This window comes from Bos indicus x Bos taurus, chromosome 8 (assembly GCF_003369695.1).
Source record: "Bos indicus x Bos taurus breed Angus x Brahman F1 hybrid chromosome 8, Bos_hybrid_MaternalHap_v2.0, whole genome shotgun sequence".
Lineage (NCBI taxonomy): Eukaryota > Metazoa > Chordata > Mammalia > Artiodactyla > Bovidae > Bos > Bos indicus x Bos taurus.
In genome coordinates this window covers 63,696,359-63,712,619 of record NC_040083.1, presented here as the reverse complement: position 1 = coordinate 63,712,619, position 16,261 = coordinate 63,696,359, and the positions used below count along the sequence as shown (strand labels likewise).

At 48.2% G+C, this 16,261-nt stretch overlaps 1 protein-coding gene across 5 annotated transcripts in view; it reads right to left on the bottom strand.

Moving 5' to 3' along the window:
• The window catches only part of COL15A1 (collagen type XV alpha 1 chain), a 101,613-nt gene extending 85,679 nt beyond the window's left edge, over nucleotides 1–15,934 (bottom strand). For 2 of the 5 annotated variants that reach the window (XM_027549748.1, XM_027549751.1), the window contains exons 1-2: nucleotides 15,457–15,934; nucleotides 15,293–15,378 (exon numbers count right to left, since the gene is read on the bottom strand). In XM_027549748.1, coding sequence (XP_027405549.1) covers nucleotides 15,293–15,378; nucleotides 15,457–15,467 — 97 coding nt within the window. In that variant the 5' untranslated portion in view covers nucleotides 15,468–15,934. The remainder of the gene's footprint in view (nucleotides 1–15,292; nucleotides 15,379–15,456) is intronic. The other 3 variants (XM_027549750.1, XM_027549753.1, XM_027549749.1) reach the window with 3 other exon arrangements.
• Nucleotides 15,935–16,261: the final 327 nt, after the last annotated feature.

The following is a 16,261-nucleotide window of genomic DNA, read 5'->3' as shown; positions in this document are numbered from 1 at the left end:
CTAACTGGAGACCCAAAACTGAGGGTGACCTTGGGCAGAGGACCCCAGGAGTTTGAGCCTCACCCAGCAGATGCTGGGAAGGACATGAAATTCCATTCCAGAGAGAACTCATCACTTACTAGCTGGTGACCTTGCGCCAGTTCGTTTACTTCTCTGAGCCTTAGTTTCATTATCTGGACATAGAGATGACAATGCCAGTTCTCAGGGTGGCGGTACAGGGTAATGTCAGATGCTGAACTCACGAGCCTACACACTTATTCCTGAAAAGGTAAGTGTAGATAGAGACAGGGAAGCTTGCCTTGTTCATCTGTTTGTTCATCCATTCATTCACAAATATTCTCAAGCACCAACCACCACATGCCTGGCACTGCTACTGTGGAAGATTTACGAGTGAACAGGACAGACGTGTCCCCTGCCCTCATGGCATGTATGCTCTAGCACTGAGCTCCTAGCTGGGCTTTAGAAGAACCACTTGAGGGCTTTAGAAGACTGATACCCAGCTCCACCCTAGTCAGGATCTCTGGGGATGAGGCTCAGGCCTCAGTATGTCTTAAGAGCTCCCCAGGGATGCTGTTATACGTACAGGGTGAGGTTCATGGTTTCAGGGAGAGCCCTCACCCACCAAAGCCCTGCCATCTCAGGCTCTACGCTGAGTGCCTCACACAGCCCGGGAGGCAGCACCCTGACTACCCCCTGTCCAGATGAGGGAACCAACCTTCCTTCTGAGCAATCTGCCCAAGTCACTCAGCTGACACATGGAAGAATTGGGATTTGAAATCCATCTGATGTTTCCAAGGGCTTCCCTGGTGGCTCAGGTGGTAAACTATCTGCCCACAATGCAGGAGACCCAGGTTCAAATCCTAGGTCAGGAAGATCCCCTGCAGAAGGGAATGGCAACCCACTCCAGTATTCTTGCCTGGAGAATCCCATGGACAGAGGAGCCTGGCGGGCTACAGTCAGTGGGGTCGCCAAGAGTGGGACACAGCTGAGTGACTAAGCACAGCACATGGTGTTTCCAAGGCTTACTTGTAACCACAGGCTGCCAGGCACAGAAGAGACCCACAGCATGTGCGAAGTCCTGTCCCCACCTTTCCTCCCCCATCCCTGAGGACGATGGGACAACGTGTCTATGATGAAACAGCAGCAAAACCTGGGACTTTGAGGGTGGCGAGATGCCAGCCACCTGGACATCAGAAGACCCAGTTCTGGATCCAGCTCCTTATATCTGAACTGTGTGACTCTCATCATGTCCCTTGTTCTCTCTGAGCCTCCACCCGCCTCTCTGTAATTTAGGAGAGCCAGATAGAGGACCCTGAAAGCCCAACATTTTCTGGGTCCTCAAGGTCCCCAGTGGGTTTTGGTGGGAGCGAGGTGTTTGAGGGACACATGGACCCTAAGAAGGAAGCCTAGGATCCCCAGCTACCCTAGGCACATGAATGGTGATCTGTGCCTTCCCCCACAAGGAGCCGCTATGGGCACGGACCACACTGGGTAGGAGGCTGCCTTCAAAAGGATTCTTAGAAACCTTGAACTTGAGTGGGACTGGCCAGTCTCCTGCATGCATATGCATGAACAGCATTTTTCACATTCCACCCAACGTTCCCATGCTCATGCACCCCACACACTTATTCCTGGAAAGGTAATTCCTGACTGAGAGAGGGAAGCCTTTTATAGCCACCAACACACATACTGTTCATTCAACTAGCATTTATTGAGCACCTACTGTATGGTGGAGAAGGCAATGGCACCCCACTCCAGTACTCTTGCCTGGAAACTCCCATGGACGGAGGAGCCCGGTGGGCTGCAGTCCATGGGGTCGCTATGAGTCGGACACGACTGAACGACTTCACTTTCACTTTTCACTTTCATGCATTGGAGAAGGAAATGGCAACCCACTCCAGTGTTTTTGCCTGGAGAATCCCAGGGACAAGGGAGCCTTGTGGGCTGCCATCTACGGGGTCACACAGAGTCGGACACAACTGAAGTGACTTAGCAGCACTGTATGGTAGCTCTGTTCTAAGACAGACAATTTTCTTCCCTTGTGGAGCTGAAAGTTCCAGTACAACAGCTATGGAGAATAGCGACTTCCATCTTATCAAAAGCTAAAAACACATCCATAGCCTTTTCCACACACAAGTGCACGAGGTAACTATCGATGGAGGAAATGTCTGTACAAGAATGGATTCTGGCAGCCACTACAATAATTTCAAGCCTCCCACCAGTTGGGGATCTCAAATCTATATGTAACATTATCTCCACTAAAGCATCCTACCAGCAGAGAGAGGGGACCCTATACCTTGGGGCCTGGGTCTACCCAAAGAGCCACCCTTCCCACCCCCTGCCCCACCCCCGTTCAGAGCTTGGAAATTTAATTAAAGTCTCCTGCTCTATTGTTAAAAGCACTTAAGTTTTGCAGTCCACTCCATAATAACTGTGGACTGTTTAGTATAAAAATGTTCTAAATTACTTCCCAGTTGTCACTGGACTCCCCAAGTTACCAACCGCTGGGTAAAATGGATGCAGAAATAAACAATGTGGCTTTGCACGTCACTGTCACACAGCCAAGGACCATGAGCACACCCTGTTTGAGACGCAGGTCTGTACAGGAACGGCCAGGACAGAAGTGGGCAATGCATCGCTCTTCTGCCACCATCTCTAAAGGACTTGGTCCCCAAGTGAAAACATCTAAAAACTTCCCACCTGAATTATTCCCGCGACCTCCATTCCCTGGCAAGAGAATTCTGCGTTGTGCTTGTGGATACACATTCTGAACACAGACATCCAGAGAGAGAAATCAGAAGAGATAATATCTGGATGAGCCTCAGGGCGGGTCCAACCCTTCATTTCAGACAGGAAGAAGCTTTTCAGAGCCAAGACTAACTGTAGACTAACTGCAGAGGGCAATTCTTAGAATCCTTTCCCCATGACCTTCCCGACCTCTCAGCTGGGCAGTTGGGTCGGCCTAGGAGGCTCTGTGTGGCCGAGGTGGGACCAGAGACTCTGCTCTGGGCTCTCATTCACCCCTGCTTCCCTATCATTTTACTGAAAGTCTCTCACAAACATGTCTCTTGGGCAACACAAAGGTGGAGACCCTGTGCCGTTCGCTGAAGCCATTAGCTTTTGGGTAAGTAGAAGCAAGAGCCAGGCAGGAAGGAGCACTCAGAGGCCCTCACCCAGGGCTATAAGCACTGGGCAGGACCCAAGGCATGGCAGAAGCCCAGAGGCTCGCCCAGAGCCAGGGTCAGAAAAGCAGCTACTGCACGGAGGCTCTGCTTTCATGCTGGAGACTGGAGACCACCCCCCAACATACACACACTCCAGCCCCATCCCGTCCCGTCCTGTCCTGTCCCATCCCAGCCTCCCTCCCTGCCTAGGCTTGGAGAATTAACTGCTCAGGCCACACACCAGGAGGCTGCTTCCATCTTCTTCTCATTCAGTCGCCTCTACCTAGAACACTCTCCTTCTCTTTTAGTCCATCATCCCCACCCCTTTCCTGGCTAAATTGTCATAACTTGGGGAGCGTTTCCTGACACCACAGTACAGATCAGAGTGGCCACGAGTGTGCTCTCATAGTTCCCATTGTATGTGTGTGCTAGGTTGCTTCAGTCGTGTCTGACTCTTTGCAACCCCATGGACTGCAGACTGCCAGGCTCCACTGAACAAGGGATTCTCCAGGCAAGAATACTGGAGTGGGTTGGAAAGTTCCTGTGCCCTTCTCCGGAGGATCTTTCTGACCCAGGGATCGAACCTGCATCTCTTATGTCTAACCTGCATTGGCAGGTGAGTTCTTTACCACTAGAGCCACCTGGGAAGCCTCTCACAGCTCCCTACTTCTCCATACCTCTTTTTACTCTTCACAGGTATTTAGGGCTTTTTGTACAACCCTTTCAGAGATGGCAATGGCAAGCCACTCCAGTACTCTTGCCTAGAAAATCCCATGGATGGAGGAGCCTGGTAGGCTGCAGTCCATGGGGTCTCGAAGAGTCGGACATGACTGAGCGACTTCACTTTCACTTTTCACTTTCACACAATGGAGAAGGCAGTGGCAACCCACTCCAGTGTTCTTGCCCGGAGAATCCCAGGGACGGCAGAGCCTTGTGGGCTGCCGTCTGTGGGGTCGCACAGAGTCAGACACGACTGAAGCGACTTAGCAGCAGCAGCAGCAGCAGCAGCACAACCCTTTGTTTAGTATCTATGTCCCGCATTAGAGTCTAGGCTCCACAATGTGGGGAACATGCCTACGTTGTTCATCATTTTATACCCAGGATGTACCACACTGCCTTGCACACAGTAAGCAGCTAATAAATATTTATTAAATAAAAGAAAGATGGTAACAATAACCCTGTGTACGAGACAGCAAAAGAGACACTGATGTATAGAACAGTCTTATGGACTCTGTGGGAGAGGGAGAGGGTGGGGAGATTTGGGAGAATGGCATTGAAACATGCATAATACCATGTATGAAACGAGTCGCCAGTCCAGGTTCGATGCACGAAACTGGATGCTTGGGGCTGGTGCACTGGGACGACCCAGAGGGAGGGTGTGGGGAGGGAGGAGGGAGGAGGGTTCAGGATGGGGAACACATGTATACCTGTGGCGGATTCATTTCGGTATTTGGCAAAACTAATACAATATTGTAAAGTTTAAAAATAAAATTAAAAAAAAAAAGTGAGGGAACAAATGAGTGACTGAAAAACCTACCAGGCAGTGACAAGCAGGATGACCATCAAGAAATTTTGGCATTAAATCTATCCAACTCATGCAACCATACTTCCAAAGTCCATGCTTAACTATATCTCATTTTTCCCACATTGGATTATGGCTGTTTATCTCCCTCCACTGCAAGGTCAATGACTCTGAACTCCAAAGACGAATGGCATTGCCCTGGCTCTCCCTATCCTTGGAGAGATGGACTTACAAGTGATTCTGATGGAAGAAACCAGGTACAAGCTATGCTGAAAGAGGCCACAGGAAGGTTTAGGGACCGTCAGTTAGTTTAACTCATCAGTTAGCATTGAGTTTGAACCTCATCACCATGGCCATTACCCTTCACTGAGGGTTCATGGTGTTCCAGGCACTCTACTAAGAGCTTTGGGGTAGAATTTCAGGTGCTGCAATGGAAAGCAGGGAAGGGTTCTCATGGGATGCGACATGATGGCATCTGCCACTCAGGTTGCAGTGAGAAGATGCACTAGAGGTCAGAAAGATGGGGGGTCTTAGGCCAGGACAGGGAGCTGCTGTGACAGTCCCTTACTGAGCATGACACAGGCCTGGACCCAGTGGGGTGAAGGAATGAAAGGATGAGATTGGATGAAACCGACCTTGCAGGGGCAGAATCAATTTCTCTGAAACAAAGTCACAACAGTCTTCCCAGGCGCTGAAAACTCAGTCATTCCATGCACTTCCAGCGACAGTGCAGAGATGACAAAGCTAATGGCAAATAAAAACTTAGGGGCACATGATTCCAACAAAGTTTCAAACAAAACTACTCTTAGAAACAGGGCCCACCAAACAGTCCTTCCCATGGGCCATGCAGTCTCTATAGTGACCCAGCCTTTCCCTCTCTTTGCAGATTAAGTGTCTGAGTCCAAGAGTGGAAGTGACTTGGCCAAGCTCCCCACAGAGGGTCCAGACCCCAGGAATCCTACTATTAGCTTAGTGCTGTGCACCTAAGAGCACTTCCTGCAGCAGAGAAAATGAAGACATTCAGCTGCAGCTTGATAGCAGCCCACACTTGCAAATGTTAAACAAGCAAAACCATTCCACTTCTTCAACTGGAAGCTCATATTCTAAAAGGGGAGGGGGAGACGCTGAAATGGCACCACCTACTCTAGACAGTTAAACCTGAAATAAAATTAGAAAATGTGTCACATGGAAAAACTCTGCAGTGAGAAATGGTTTCTTTTACCCTCCCTTTTTCGTCCTGTGAGAGAGTGAGTAATTTGACATTTTAACTCGAGAGGAAAGGAGAAAATCTGTGGTCGCCGTTTTGTACCAAATACACACAGCCATTGGGCACAGTTCTGTACCCTGACCCATGGAAAAGGATGTCAGGGAAGGGTGGGAACCAGACTGAGAGCTGCTGAGTTGAATCACCTCCCATAGCTGCCACAAAGTTTGGGCAAAGTGAACTCAGATATCCTAGAAAGTTCCAGTTAACAGTGCATTTAGGGTTCATCTAGTCCAATTCCTTTATTTCCAGGATATGGAAACTGAGGCTCATAGAGAGCCGACCATTTGCCCAAAATAAAAGAGCAGGGGAACATCGAAGCGGAGCCCCTCTGTTGCCATATCTGCCTCCAGCCTACTAGGGACCCTATGTGGCTGGTGGTGATCTGAAAGAATACAGCAGGCTTCCATTGGGTTATTCATTTAACGAGCATTGACCAAGTACCTGCCAGAGCCAGGGATGGGGCTAGGTGCTGGAGGTACAGGGGAGAATAACGTTAGTCCAGACTCTCAGGATGCCTCCCAACGTTCCAGCCACCCTGGGGACTGTGCAGTTTGAGATAAGGCTATGAGGAGGGACACTCCAGGAGATGCGGCTAAAACAGCATACTGGGAGGACTTCAGAGGGTGTCAAATGCCATGATAAGGAGAGTTAAAATCATTTTCTATGGTTGCTGTAACAAGTTACTGCGAATTATGTGACTTAAATCAACATAAATGTATTAGTGGGTTGGCCAAAAAGTTTGTTTGGATTTTTCCATACTGTGTTATGGAATTGACCAATACCTTCCTGTTTTGTAGGTCAGAAGTCCAACACAGATCTTAGATCAAAATTAAGCAGATCGTGCTCCCTTCTGGAAGCTTTAAAGAAAAAAATCTGTTTTTTTTTCTCTTTTGATTTTTCCAGGTTCTAGAGGCTACATGTATTCCTTGGCTCATGGACCCTTCCTCCACCTTCAACATCAGCAAATACAACTGATTTGCTGAAGGTCAAGTCCTTCTCACATCGCCTCCCTCTTCCACTTCCAAGGACATTTGTGATGACACTGGGCCCACCTGAGTAACCCAGGGTCCTCTCCTTTTTTGAAGGTTAGATATTTATCAATATTAACTCCATATGCACTCTAATTCCCCTTTGTCTGGGACCCTAACATATTCACAGTTTCTGGGGTAATATTAAGACGTGGACATATTTGGAGGGCCAGTACTTTCCCTATCACAGCTGGTCAGCTTGGGAAGATGACAAAAGGTTCTACAGCAGGGGGTGACATAGTAAGAGCTGGTTTTACACTGCTGCTCAAAGGTTAAGATCCTGTTAAAATGCGGATTCTAATACATTGGGTCTGTGAGCGGGACCGGAGAGTCTGCAGCTCAAAAAGTCACCAGGTGATACCGATACTGCTGGTTGGTGGGTCACACCTAAGTGGAAAGAAGCCAGAAGACTCCTAAGGCTGCAATACAGAGGGGGAGGTGGAGAGAACGGAGGCCAGGAGACACACTTGCTTGCTTGCCTGAAACAAAGACAGGACAAGCTAGCACTAAGACTGTACAGCTGGAAGGGGAGAAGCAGCTGGCTGACCCAACAGTGTGTGGCGCTGTTGAAACTTCATGGATTTAGGTTGAATTTGTCACCTTTTTTTGGACTCTGTTCTACAGAATGCAATGGTTATAACTTTTTAAGACTGGAAAAGCGTCCCTTCAATTTTCTTTCATGGAATGTGCTCCATCCCTGACGTATCTGTTGTACACAGCCCCTGCTCCCACCCTGCTTTGGCCCCTCCACCACCACCACCATCAGCAGCAGCAGCACCCTCATACAGTGGATGGCTGTGGGTGGTCTTCCAGCAGAGCTGGAGGTTCACACAGACTCCGCTATGGTCCAGGGTTCCTAATGCTGCGTTTTCACTCAGATCTCCACAGTCCCAGGCTTTGAATGATTCTTTCATAAATGTGTTCAAATGCTCATTGTGTCCATTCAGTGCCATGTCAGACGCTGAGGAAACATGGATAAATAACGTAGGGTTCATGCCCTCCAGGGACTCACAGAGATGTGGAAGCAGGAAGGAAAGAGGTACTGAACTGTACCAGTTACAGGCCCCATGCTTCCCTCATTATTCCTCATAGTAGGAATTATTGTCCCAATTGACAGACAAGGAAAATAAGGATAAGAGAGGGCACTCAACAGGGAGTAGAGTGCTGAGATCTGAACCCAGGGTGTGGGCTCCCAGAGCTCCTCTGGGGTCCAGTGGCAGCTCTGCCTCTCATTTGCGTTACAATCACAGGTAAGACCTTCCCTTTCTAGGACTCAGGACTGTCACCTTTGAAACGAAGTCACTGGACTGCACTGCTTGTTCTCAACTCTGGCCTCACTTTAGAATCACACCAAGACCTTTTAAAACCTGCAGAAAACCAGACCCCAGACAAATGAAGAACCCTGGACGTGGGGAGGACTGGGCATCAGGGTCTAAGGTACAGCCAGGGTTGAGAACCACCAAAGTCCTTGTGACCTGAGCTCCTGCATTCTAATTTCCTGAATAACCCTCTTCTCCTCTAGCCCTGCCACAAGGCCCATGCCAAACTGATGAACAAATGGTAGGGAGGAGGAGGAAATCCCCAGCACCATTCAGCTAAGGACAATTTGGAGCAGTAATGCTGGGCACTGTCCTTTGCCCTGTTGTCATTTTCTCCTTTCAGTGAGAAAAACAGCAGCAGTGGACAACAGTGGAGCAAGCTAGGCGGGTATTCTCTTACACGGTTGCAGGGAATATAAATTACTACACCTTCCAAAAAAAAGAGAACACAATGAAAGACCTTGAAAAAATTGGGCAAGCACCAGACCCAACAGTTTTAGGAGTTTGTGCTAAGAAATAATTACGGAAAAGATCAAATACAGAGATACAAGAATAGGGTCATCACTGGGCTTCCCTGGTGGCTCAGTGGTAAAGAATCTGCCTGCCAATACAGGAGACACAGGTTCAATCTCTGGTCCAGGAAAATCCCACATGCTGTGGAACAACTAATTCCGTCTGCCACAGCTATTGAGTTTGTGCTCTAGAGTCCAGGAACCCCAGCTACTGAAACCTGTGCGTCTAGAGCCTGTGTTCTGCAACAAGAGAAGCCACTGCAATGAGAAGTCCGAGCACCGCATCTAGAGAGTAGCCCCCGCTCTCCACAACTAGAGAGAAGCCCGCGCAGCAATGATGACCCAGTGCAGCCAAAATAAATTCATAAAAATTAATATAAAAATTAAATAAAATTTAAAAAAAGAATAGGGTTATCACAACAGTGTTTATGGAAAGAACAACTGGAGACAGCCTAAAGGATTAAAAGAGGCCTAGGTTAATTATGGGAAATCCACATAATGAAATACTCTGTCAATTACAAAGGATTTAGGGAAGAATATTCAATGTTCCAGAGGAAGTATCTAGATAATAGTTAAGGGAAAAAATGTCAAGCAACAAAATACAATGTACAGAATGATCTATTCATGTTATAACATATATATGTGCATATTTAGGCATGGAAAATAAACTTGAAAAACAGTCCACAAATGTTAGCAGAGTTTATCTCTGAGTCATGAGATAACATGTGACCTTTCAAAACTCCTTTTTTTCCAACCTAGATTTGTACAGTGACTATTATTTTTATTATCAAAATATTTTAATGTTAGTGAAAAATACAAATCTCTTCTTTCAAAGCCTGCTTACCTCCCTCCGCCTCCCCATCTTCTGGTGTAAATGGACACCCCCACTTCAGTGGTGCAGAGGCTTGCTTGCATCCACACTAGGACACTCGGGACAAGCTCCAGAGCATTCAAGCCAGCTGCTGCACCCCGGTCTCTACTACTAGATTATGAGTCCCTCCACGACGGACACAGGGTCCCATGTGGCTCTTTAGTCATCTCGCCACCCACCCCAGTGGGCCTTAGAGAGGGCAGGCAGCCAGGAAATACAGGAGAAGACAGAAATCTATAGTAGTAGCTAGAACACAGAACAGAGCTGACAGTTTTGAGGACCTCAGCAGACATTTACTTTGGGAGGAGATTAGTTGCCAAGACCTCCCAGTGGTGAAGCGGGCTTTTAAGCTGGGTCCTATCTGAGGCGCTCAGTGACAGGAGGGGTGACTCCCGGAAAGACCTAGGCAGCGCTGCTTTCTGCAGGCCAGATTCTAGCCAAGCTCTCCAAACTGAAAAAGGGCTCCCCCAACACCTGAAACCAAGGGTCCTGCTCACTCAAGAGAGACATGAAGGCCCTCAGAACAATTTTCTGCCCTGTCCAGTTCTTTAAGTGATCCATGTAACAAGGCATGTAACAAGTGTGAGATGAAATGGACTGGATACAGTTGGGTTGGGATGGATTGCACGGGGATTAGGTTGGGCTGAGTTGAGTTGATTCTGATTGGAGGTAAGGAGTGGGTTTACTCACTAGGTGACCTAAGCCTCATGTGTTGCCTCGTTAGATCTTGCCCAGAAAGAGGTCTGGGCCTTCTCTAGGTTCTGCTCTAACCCTATACTTTTTTTTCTCCTGAAAAGGAGAGGAAGAAGGAGGTCAGTGAGCAAACTGGGCCCCTCCCAACACCTCTGACCCATCTCAGCAAACTGTGCTCTGTATCAACAGCAATAACTCAGGCCCCACAACCTGCTCTTCTGACTTTGAAGTCTTAGTTGCTTATCTGTTCTCCTTACCGCATATTAAGGTCTTAAATTGAATCTTATTGTAAGATTACCTCACTTTTTATAATCCTCACCCACCCACCACCACTACAACACTCCCAGTATCCAATCATATCATGAGAAAATTATGTGATAAATCAGTCTATGCTAAGGATTTATGACTTAGTGAAGAAGGAAGGGGTAACTTCCCTTACCAGATTTTAAGACATATTACAAAACAATAGTTATCAGGACCATGTGGAATTTTTAAAAAAATAACACATATGCATAAGAATAGTATAAAGATTACACAAAAAAATTCTATCATGAAAAGGAAAATTTTATAAGATAACCAGAAGCAATGCTATGATAGAAAAATAGTTTACATTTTAATTAGTATTTCAGGGAATCCTGGGTACCAGTTTGAAAAAGAACTAACCTCAGCATATACTCTATGTAATCTATTTAATCAATGGTCCATTTTAAATGGATCAAGCTGTGGACATTCAAGGAAAACTTGAAAATAAGTTCATATATTAAGCTAGCAGAGAAAGATAAATGCACAGATTTTGACAAAATAGAGGCTTTTCAGGTATGAGCGGGATAAGCTAGAAAATAAATTGTTTACACAAATAGATGTAATGGAAAAAAGATAAAGAGCAAAGTAACATTAGGGTAAATTCCAGCATAACTAGTTATTAAAGTCATTAAATAAAACTAAAAGCCCTATAACGTGCCCTGATTACTCAGCCATGGCCACTCCACAGTTGGCAGAGCTGTGGAAAAATGGGGAGGACTTAGACCTGGCAGAGGACATGGTAAATGGGTGCATTCTCCCTAGACCACAGGCTGGACCTGCCCATTCCTTCCCTTCTTGAGTCATTGAGCACCTACTCTGTGCCAGGCCCAGTGCTAGGTTCTGGGATTCAGAATCTGGGCAAGGCCCAGTCCCTGGCTCACAGAACTCCCTGTGTAGTGGAGGGGGGGTGGGTGCGGGTGGCGAACAGATGAGTAATCAATGGTCATGGTCCAGCCTGGGAAGCCCTGTGACTGAGAGGTGGTGATATATAGTGTTCGCCCAGAGGAGAGACAGTCAACATGCCTGGTAAAATAGGAGGGCTTCCCAGAGAGGAATCCTAAAGGATGAATGAGAGGGTGCTAGATGAACAAGGGGAAAGGCATTCCAAAAAGGGACTGGCCCATGCAAAGACACAGAGGTGGGACACAGGGGGACTTGGAGGCAAGAAGCATTACTCCATCCTAGGTGCACGGGGAACCCAGCAGGAGCAATTAAACTAAGGAGCAACACGATTCAATTTGTATCTCAGAAAGACCCATCTAAATATATATTAAGAACTATCCAACTAGTCTGTTATTTGATGGGCAAATCTGTTTGCGGAAATCTAGTTAAAGGAAATAATCCCAGAAGAAAACAAAGGTCATTTGTCTGAAGATGTTCCCAACAGCACTGTTTATCATAACGATGAAATGGCCAAGGTCCAAGTGGCAAATTCTGGATGAATAAGGCATGATCCACACCCTCAAGGTGCTCTCATAGAAAAAAAGTGTGAAATAAATACTTTGTCAGCACAGGGTGAGACAGTGGCTGGTGCTGGAAAGATAGATGAAGGGCTGTGGTGGCTTAGTGATGAGAAAGATCAGCTGGGGAGACCTAGGGAAGGCTCCGTATAAGAGATGCTGTTTAAGCTGGGAGGAAGAATTAGACCCTAAAGAGAAACAGGGTGAGGAAGTGCACTCTAGACAGGGAGATTCATTCACATCTTGTGAACAGTCAAGGAAATTACAAAATCCCAAATATACATGGGGAGCTATGAGTGGTTCAGTGTGCCGAGGGTTTTCAGCCTCAATCTGCTGTAAAACAGTTTTCAATCTGTTATAAAACATATAAGCAGGACCTTATGCCACCATAGGCATTCCCAACTTTAGAGAAAACCAAAAATTCAGCCAGTAATTAAAATACTACAATCATTCATATTCATCACAACTTCTAATGGTACGTGGACAACAGGAACTCATTACAGGCTAGAGCATAGGTAAGCCAGGAGGCCAGTGATGTAAAATCCTAGCTGTGACTCCCATCCCCTTGTCTCTCACTCAGGAAAGCATATCAGCTGGCCACCAGCAAGAATCAGAGGATTAGCAGGAAATCCTAAACCTGCCCTGATTAGTATTCAGAGTTTCTCCCAGAAAAGACCCACAAATGGCCAAGAAACACATGAAGAGATGCTCAACATCATTAGTCATTAGGGAAATGCAAATCAAAACCACAGAAAGCTACCAGTAAGATGGCTGTAACCTAAAAAGCAGAAAATAACAAGTGTTGGAAAGGATACGAAAAAATTGGAACCCTTGTACACTGCCGGTGGGAACGTGAAATGGTTCAGCTACTATGGACAATAGTTTAAGAGTTTCCTAAAATTTAAGTGTGGAATTATGATATAACCCAGCAATTTCACTGTTGGGTATACAACCAAAATAACTGAAAGCAAGTACTCAAGTCCTTGTACCCAAATGTCGCAAAACCACTAACCGTAACAGCCAAAAAGCTTAAACAACACAAATGGCTCTATCAATGGAAGAATGGATAAACAAATCGCACTATGTCCATACAATGAAACATTATTTGGTCATAAAATTATGAAGTACTAATACATGCTACAACATCAATGAACCTCAAAAACATGCTGAGTGAAAGAAATCAGACACGAAAGGTCGATGTGGGGGACAAGGGGCCCATTGACAAGGGTCTTTTTAAACAGGGTGGGCCAGGAAACCCTTGGGAGCTGAGAAGCCTTGGGACTTTGGGCCTTGTTTCCTCATCTGAGCACAGTCCCAGTACCCAGCTCCTGGAGTGATTGTGAGGACTGGGTGAATGAAGTATGAACGTATCATACACACCTATGAAGTGGTTTACAAGCATTAGCCTCAATAAACTTCATGCAAGATTTGACTTGCAGAGGATATTCCACATCTAGGAAGAGTCTCTCCAGAATCCCAGAGGGACAGTGAATATTCATCAATTACCCTTCAATTGCAAATGGCCCTCTCCAGGCCCTTTTCATCTCCCGAGGGTTTCCTGGCAGGCCCTTTTTACATTATGGATATTTACAGGACTTCTTCTGTGTTAGAAAAACAGCCCTGACCTGGCATTGAGGGAGCCAGCCTACAAATGCAGGAGGAGAAAGAAACTCCAGAACCTTCTCCATTTGGGGGATGGGGTTACAGCAAAGTTCACAAAAGACCACAGAATCTGAAAATGCCCTCTGCCACTGAGTTGGCAGTACCCTATGTCACATGCAAAATTGCAACGTTCTGACATGGGCCACAGTGCTGAGAAGCCAAAACTGTGCTCCAGCTGCCCTTTGATCTGTAAGAAATGCCAGTCGGATGCTCTGGCAGGAAAAGTTGTCATGGCCTTTGAGTCTTGCTCCCAAGGAGACACAGTCTGGGCTGTCCCAGCTTTCCTCTAGCACACAGAGAGTTAAACACAGCCAGCGAGGCGGTTGTCAGTTTCTTTCAAGGGATAGAGGTTGTCTCCCCCACCACAGTATCCCTGCACACTGCTCACTTACTCCTGTTGAGAGTGTGTACTAATCTCCTAATTCCAAACGCAGTCAGAGGCTACTATTTGAGGCGTGGTAGTTCTCCTGCAAAACTGCATGGAGAAAGGGCTGAGCAGGGAAAGAAAGCCTAGAGACCTGGGCCCAAGCCCTGCCTTTTGCACAGAACAGTTTCTAAAGCCTGTCTCACCCTGAGTATCCTCTGCTGTAAAAATGCCTGCAATGCTTTCCAACATAGCTACTGCAAGGATCAACTTGCAGTTTCCATCACTTATTTTGTGTCATGGTGTGGAAAGCATATTATTTCTAATATCTCTTTTAATCTTCACAGCATCCCTAGGAGGAAAGGTGGTCTAAGTATTTCCCTTTTTCAGATATGAAAAGTGAGGCACAGAATAGTAAAATTCATTGTCCAATGGCACCTAATCCAGCCACACACCTTAGGTCAAAACTATTTTAACTTATATTCTTTTCATACAACCGCCTCTGGGTCTTGGTGGGGAAACAAAGACCCAGGAACAGAAAGTACCAGATCCCCTGGTTCCCAGTCTATAGCTCTTCCCATCATCCATAGAGTCACTGCCCACGATGGATGGGGTTCTCCAGGTAACTCAGGGCTAAGTTAGGTATCAGAGCAATTCGGTCCCGTTATTTCTTGCGCGGCAAAGCGCCAGGTGGTGGCGGTCTGCTTCCGCACCTGTGTACAGACGGGTCATCACATCTGCCCTTGCAATAAGCCAACCAGCACGCACCACCTGAGCGCGGGCGCTGGGTGAGCTGGAGCGAACTATTCCAGTGGAGACCGCTGGCACTGTTACTGGGCTTCCAAAGTCCCTCTATGCCCAAGATTGAAAGGGCTGCGCCTAGCTCAGACGCCTCGGGTTCCAGGATACTGCTCCGCCCGCTTCGGCCGCCCAGAGACTCTTTTTCAACCCTCGAATCCCCTGCACCGCCTGGGGAAGCCGCAGCCGAACCACCAGTGCGCCCCGAGCGGCGAGGACTCCCTTTTATGTCCAGGAATGAGGCGCGCACCGCAGCCGCTCCCGCCGCCAAGACCAACTATTCTGGGGCGCGGAGGTTGCCGGTGCAGCGCTCGGGCCGGGCTGCTTACCTGTCGCAGAGCGGGTCCGAGTGACACCGGGCAGAAGCGCGGAGGTGGAAAGCAGCAAAAGCAGGCGCCAGCACTGTGCGTCCCTCCTGCAAGAAGTGGTCGAGGGAGAAAGGTGAGGCGGGCGGTAGGGGGCGGGGGCTGGGGCGCGGGGTAGCGAGTCATACCTGGGCGCCATCCCGCCGTTCGGCGGGCCCCCGAGGGCACCGGGCAGCCGAGCTCTGCAGACTGCAACGGACCTTGCGCGCGGGCCGCTCGTCCTTCCTGCCTGGAACAAAGACGGCGCTGGGCAGGGGCAGCGGCAGCGGCAGCGGCGAGCAGGATCCCAGCACGGCCCGCGTCCTGAGTCACCGAAACCCGACTCCGCCGCACCCAGCGCTCCCGCGCGAGCCGCGCCGCGCCCCACCTCGGGCAGAGCCGCGCCCCACCTCGGGCAGAGCCGCAGCGGCGCACTCAAACCCCGGGACTCCTGGCTGCAATTACCGCCTGCCCACGCCCCTTTCCCCCTCGACGGATGCGCGCCCCCCAGCCGCAGCTTCCACCCGGGCGGCCTTGGGTAACCAAGAAAGGCCCCGCGCCCGCGCTCGTCTGGGTCAGCGGGCAGCTCCCTCCCGCCCTCTAGTCTATCAGTGTCCGGGCTGCCAGGCCGACGGAACACTCCCTTTTCACGGGCCAATGGAATCTTCTCACCAGCCAAGAGAGGCTGGAATCGCTGTGATTTCCCTAAATGACAACGAAGAACCTGGAGGCTCAGAGAGATGCAGGGAATGTCCCAAGGTCACACAGCTGGATTGGACCCTGCCCTGCACCCCTGACTCGCAACTCCCTTGAACACCCAGGAACGGCACATTTGGTGGGGGCGGGGTGAAGGGGAATAAGCGATACATGTAAATAAATGCAATAAAGAGAATCCTAATTTTTTAAATGTAAATATATCTAATATTCCAAGCTTCTCCTCTTTGTGCTTTGCCT